The 6,649-nt window shown below is 45.9% G+C and overlaps 1 protein-coding gene across 1 annotated transcript; it reads right to left on the bottom strand.

The window, feature by feature from the left end:
* Positions 1–242: 242 nt before the first annotated feature.
* LOC125939806 (uncharacterized) lies at positions 243–1,850 on the bottom strand. The gene has a single exon (XM_049655252.1). It carries the CDS (start codon positions 1,848–1,850, stop codon positions 492–494), a length of 1,359 nt encoding a protein of 452 aa, XP_049511209.1. The 3' UTR covers positions 243–491.
* Between the last annotated feature and the right edge of the window lie 4,799 nt (positions 1,851–6,649).

Here is a 6,649-nt window from a genome sequence, read left to right as displayed (position 1 = left end):
AGCACGGTCAGATGGATTGCATACACAATTGAAGTCTCCCATGAGAACGACAGAACGATCGCAATCTAGCACGTTACCCATAGTTTCAAAAAACTTAACTCGATTAGCTTCATCACTGAAAGCATAAACATTAAGTAAACGCCACAGCACACCATGCAACTGAAAATCGCAACTTATGAAGCGGCCTTGGCTGTCGACGTTATAAATGAGATCAGAAAAAGGAAGAGTTCTCTTTAGAAACAAAAAACAACCCGCGGAAAGGCCAACAGAGTGTGATACGCAAACAAAGTAATCTGTGAGGAAAGGCTGCAGGGCATTGCCGGTCATCTCATCGCTCTCCAACTTTGTCTCCTGAATGGCGACAAAGTCAAAGCGGCCATGAGATAGTAATCGGCGCAGCTGTACCTGTTTCTGTCTAGATCTCAGCCCTCGTACATTCAAAGTTGCAAAGCTAAGCTGCTGTGACAGCGCCATGGTTACTGACAATTGTTTTAGGTATGTTGCATCGAGTTCGGTGACGCCTCTCGAGAGGTGACACCTGGGCTTCTGGACCTTGATCGTCGAGATCCTCCCAACTTCTTAGATGCTTTACGACGAGGTCCTTTCAAGGAAGAATCGCTGCCTTCCGTCGTATCCCCTGACTTTGTCTCGCACATCGCACGACGCTTTGCCACTGCACCAGAACCAGGCACACCTGCAGTAGGATGCTCGCTAGGCTGTGGCCCAGCGCCCTGCAGATCAAGCACAGGCACGGCAGAGGCACTCACATCACCACTTTCTTGCGGAGCAAGCGATGACACGGCAGAGGAACGCACATCACAACTTTCTTGTGGTGCCTGCGACGACACGATTGAGGCATCCACTACATCTTGCTGAGGACGGTGGGAGGACACTGTCTGCACAGCTTCAGACACGTCCTGTTGCGCTGGTGCATGATTTTGAAGCGCGGTTGATGTAACTCCGCTTACTTCCTGCTTAGGCAACGCTGATGTGCCTTCAGCCACATGGGATGTCGTTGATCCGGTTGCTCCTTCTGTTGACAAACCTCCTGTTGCGTCGAGGACTTCCGTCGCGTCCATGAGATGTTCTTGGACAACCTCATCAGGGGGACGCGTGCCATGCCGGAGCTTATCAGCATACGTCAAAGCGCATTCATCAGCTGAGTGCCCAAATCGGCGACAACTATCACAACGAGGCGTACGACATTGACGGCGTATGTGTCCCACTTTATTACAGCGAAGACACAGTGGTGGCCTTCCGGGGATTAAAACAAGACATTGTATGCCACATACTGTCAAAAGATGTGGCACCTCGCTGACAGAGACACCATCATTCAATGACAGCATGACGTCTCGGTTCAAAGTCCGCATGTCTTCCATGTCTGCGACTCTCCAATTTTCAAGCTTGATTGACGTAACTTTTCCATATAACTGAAGCGCTTCCCTTATATAGCCATCTTCTAAATGCTCAGGAAGCCATAGGAGCTTCATTTTCACGGCTTTTGGCTCGGGGTCTATCACCATGCAGCGTCGGTTTTTAACTAGGAGCTCCCCATGGTTCACAAGTGTTGTTTTTGCCACACTGGTTTTGCATGTCACCATCCAAACATGCGACATCTGAAACTGTCCGATAGAGCTGATCTCTTTAAGGTCAATGGCGTTCCGTAGAGTATCTCTGAAATCCTGGGCACGGTATGGACGTCCAGCAAGATCGGCATGAGGAAAGACGGAATTCGCAACAAGCTTACCCGTAGGTAGACGGGGAAGAACGGTCCGGTAACTATTACTACTGGCTGACGCCTGAGTAGTACCTCGGCCTAAGGCCGATTGATCCTTTTCGGCGGAGAGCATCAGAAAACACAGCCGTTCTAAACGGCGTCTGAAGCGCACATAGACACACGCACCACGATGGCAATAAATACCCAACATTAACGGAAGGCCGCGTTTCTAGCGCGTTTCTAACGCGTTTCTAACGCGTTTCTAACGCGTTTGTGCTAGCGCGTTACGGCCCGTGTAAGAAGCTGGTGTAAGACGCTGTGGCCTCTCCGCCTTACCTTCAACGCGTTTCGAACGCGCTGCCCAAGGCGGTGGCAAGTCAAGTTCAAGTCGAGGAGCGTTTATGAATACGGGGGGTATACTCTCTCAGCAGTCATGTGATGGCGTCGGCAAACGCGGTGCACGTTCCGGCATGTGTAAATGGCTGCGTAAGACGCTGTGGCCGCTCCCCCTTACTAGAGAGTACTGCACGTTTCTAACGCGTTTGTGCTAGCGTCCCCTTAAGCGGGAGATCCGATGATTCCCTCCGGAGCTTCGCCCACTCATCATCATTCACCCCGTGGATATGCTGTGATTTTTTTTTTTGCGCTATACAAGCAAACTTTAATGGTGGTGAAGGGCGATAGAACGAACACGATTGAGGGGCAATTGCAGCCGTCTTCGAACCTGGTCGTGCTTTTTTTCATTCTAAATAAAGTTTGTAATAAAGTAATCAACTTCAGTAATCAATCAATAAAGTAATCAATCATTCTGAGTAAAGACTGCAATAAAGTAATAAACACCAAGGTGCATTTCTTAATAGCCCGTATTTCAGTCCTGCTCGTAGCATGCGTTTGTTTCAGACATGTTCAGACAATTCAGACATGTGCGCGGGTTCCGTGATCTTTTTTTTTCCCGAAATAGAAGAACGTTATAACTTCTGTGCGCTAGATGGCATTCTCGGATGGTTCCATGTAATATTTATGCCCTGGTGCATGAGAAGCTTAACATATGTTGTCAAGCTAATACTCCCAGACTAGTGACACTTTAAATGAGTTTCCTCAACGGCAGTGAAAAAGCAGGTGTGAGACCATGACTCCACGATAGATTCGGAAACATCTATGTGATTTTGACATCACCACGTGATTTAGGGTGCCGTTGCAAAAGCGTCTACAGATGAAGTTACCGCAATTCAAGTTTTCATCAAACACAGCAAGTTTGACATGATGTCCTGCTTGACAATTGAATTTTAAATAAATGGTGATTTCTGTAGGCTGCAATATGGGGCATGCGATGTAGGCTCGTAAAACAACGATAGATGTGGAATATGCCGTTGGGGCCTAAATTCAATATCCTCAGCGAGTTGACAAGAAAAATGAGTTCCTGTTTCTGTGCGTTTATATACAAGCTTCCGAGATAAAGCTTCCCGGGCTTCTGATACTAATCTTACCTTGTGCCAAGCGCCAAGAAAGTAAAAAAAAAAAAAAAAATTCACATGCAAAGCCTTGGCGACTGCAAGGATATTATTAAAGCAAGACAGTGCGCGTAGGCCATAAAAACCTACGTAAGAAACGGAGGGAGGGGGGGGGTTCTCTATGCAAAGATATATAACGTGAAACCACTTTCGTTTAAAATTCTCTGCCGCAACTCTTCAACGTACAATGCCTTTAATTAATGAGGTCCACGTTATACAAGGCTGCATATGCGATTTTGTAAGATCCTGCTCAGTGGACATACCCCCAAGCAATCTAGGCTAGGTAACCTTTAGCCCGCGTCAACAAAGCTCGTTATCAGCAGAACATCAAGATTTTCATTCTCGCCTAATGCGGTGCGTTCTTACGTAAACCAGAAGGAGAACATTTTTTGCTTACATAAAGCTTCGTGTGTGAAGTACTAAGAAGCAGCTCACGTAATCCACTTTGTGGGCAAAGGTAATTAGTTACCATTTTCCATTAAGGAGCTACTTATGTGGAGCACTTCAAGCAACCGAATGACAAAGAAAAAAGCTCTTCATTAAGAAGAAGAAAAAAAGAACACCGACAACAATGCTTGTTAACTATGACGAAGCGTTATATCGTATAGCATGAGTATACTACGTTCGATGATTGCTTAAGCGAGGCTGACGTTATTTAAAGTTTTTTTTTGTTTATGTTTCGTGATAGATTATGAACTTACTTGAGCGAGTTATTCGATATAGTTTAAACGACAGCTCACGACGCTCGCGCACACAAGCTCACCTCTTTCTGCGGTAAGATGTCCATTGCAATAATAATAATAATTCATAAATACTCCACAATGGGCCATAACTTACAAATCCTTTAGTTTGGAAGTGATGTTTGCGATTGGTTGGCCACTTTCGCTAATGATATGCCCGCCATCCGGAGTGGCTTGACTTTGCTCTCTGACAAAAAAAAATGCAAGCCTGACAGTTTTTCGTGAATACGGGCCTTGATGCCGGAGGAAATCGGGAATGCGTGTTTTGTAACAAACAGCACACGAATACTTTACTAAAAAAAAAAAAACTGAAAGTAATGTACAGGCAAATCACCGATTTGTCACCATACAGTGGTGTAATGCACTGTCACGTTACAGCGATAGCAGTTCTCTTGTTGCGTGTATTGCTATCGTTCTCTTCTAGGCCGACGACTAAATGGAGGCCGAAAATTTGTGACACACTGTCGGAAAAAAGCTGGAAGAACAGGGGTAACGTGATTCAGGCCGAGTGGTAGAAGCTTCTACAGATGGACTTGCATTTCCCAAACGCATCCTTCTTATTCTTTCGTGTGGCAATTTTAACGCGTCAGCAGAGTGATACCACGTGATACCGCATGACGAAACGTCACTCTACTAACAATCCATGGATGACAAGACCACTTGTTACAAAGATAGGCCCTCCTATCGAAACATGGGCAAGCCTATCGGAGGCTCTTCACTCATGTCTATCCAACTTTTATTTTCTATAGATACTCGAGTTTTCGCCCGTGAGGGGAACCAGCGCCAATTTCAGCGAAGTGATTATCTATAACGCCAAAAATAATCCAGAAGACACCAAAAACGCAGTTGTGGCCTTTATCGAGCTCACATTGGTCGGTGCCCCGGATCTCGAAAATTAACTGTTCGTAACTTTAGCGCCTTGCAATGGGCTTGACAGGGGGCTCTCAAGCGCTGGCTGAGAATCACATAAATAGCTTATATTCTCCAGCACAAAAACACCTTTTCTTTCTCGCTAAGCCATACGTCGCACCAGGAACTCCCACAGCTATTGGCCATGGTCTCGAAAAGAACTGTGTGATTAGGTGTCGTTTGTTCACTGCGTTACACTGTGGTGTAGACATTACAGTGGGATGGGAAGGCGCGAAATACATTGTTCCTGCCCGGCAGCAATAAGATATGTGTGTCTGGGTGTGTTTGTCTGGGTGCGCGCGTTTGATTTAAGCGTATACAGTGGATTCTGTAGTGCTAACAACGGGGAGAGGATGAACCTAAATTAATTTAGGTGGAGGACATGCTTTTGAATAATGTCGTCGTAACAAAAAGCAGTCTTTACACTTTTGGTGACCTCTTCTAAAGTGTTTATTAGCGTGCCCTATTAGTTCCTGCTCTCCGAGAGCGTAATGCGTTGGCGGCTTTCTCAACACATCGTCGAACACGTTGCAAAAATAGCAGGCATGATGAGTTAGTAGCAATGTCGCTATAATGGTCGCCACGGAACGGTAAGCTTCCGCGCTTGACTCTCTCAACGACCTGGCTTCGTGCATGGTCTATTTGCTCCGATTTATTTCCCGTCCAACAGCAGCTCCGAGTCAGCAATGTGAATTTGCGCGAGCGGGTCCTTGCGTTCGCACTAGCTGCACGTCCTTGCTAAAGCAACTTGATGACGCAACTTCGTGATCTGAAGCCTGTGGCCGTATAAAATGCACATATTAAGCGAAGCTTTATAGGCTCACAAGTTTCGGCAGTGATGGGGGTGGTGGTGGTGGTGGTGGTGGTGGTGATGGTGTCATGCTGAATAGTGGACCGATCCTGGTGATAGTGCAGAAAGGGTCCATGAAAGGGGCACATACCAAGGACAAAAAAGGAAAGAGAGAGAGAAGGAGAAAGAAAAAGAAAGAAAGAAAGAAAGAGAGAAAGTGTGAGAGAGAGAAAGAAAGAGACAAAGAACGAGGGAGAGAGAAAGAAAGAAAATCACCCGCCCTTCCCCGGTCGAGAAAATGGGAGTAAGCGAAGGTTGTGTGTGTACTTGACCTACTACTTTCCCTTCCCTTTCGCGGTACTTTTCGCTCCCTTTCCTTCTACTTTTGTTTCCCTTTCGTGCAACTTATCCTTTCGTTGCGTTGTAAGTTTCCTTCCCTCGATCGATGCATACTTTTAATAAATGTTTGTTTTATTACCGTGACATGTCGTCAACCTTACGTTACCCTGACGAAGGTCGGATACACACACGACAAGCTTCGCTTACCGCCATTTTCTCGACAGGGGAAGGGATGGTGATTTTCGGTGAAATACATCAGCGAATTTCCTGTCGATCATCTGGTTCATGCTATATATACTTGCCCAATTTCCCCAGGAACAAATGGACAAGAGACAGTCTGGCAGCCTGGTCGTGCGGGGCCGTTTTGCAAGACAGCCCGCAGTGAAAAGTCAGCGGAGAGAAGAATCGAGCAAAACTTACAAATCATTGGAGGAAATTGCAGAGTATCTGTGGAGTTTGAAGAAGATTGACACAACATTGATCGACATTTGGAAATATTAGGAACGGTGAAACAAAATTCGCACACTCCTGCATTGAATTCAAGGACTTCATTAAACCTTTATTATGATATTACGTGAAGTCGCAGTAAAAAGTATTTAAACTGCAAGGAATCAGTCCAGTCTTGATGGTCGTTTTAGCTAAT

Source organism: Dermacentor silvarum, chromosome 9, assembly GCF_013339745.2.
Source record: "Dermacentor silvarum isolate Dsil-2018 chromosome 9, BIME_Dsil_1.4, whole genome shotgun sequence".
Lineage (NCBI taxonomy): Eukaryota > Metazoa > Arthropoda > Arachnida > Ixodida > Ixodidae > Dermacentor > Dermacentor silvarum.
This window is presented reverse-complemented; position numbering and strand designations above follow the sequence as displayed.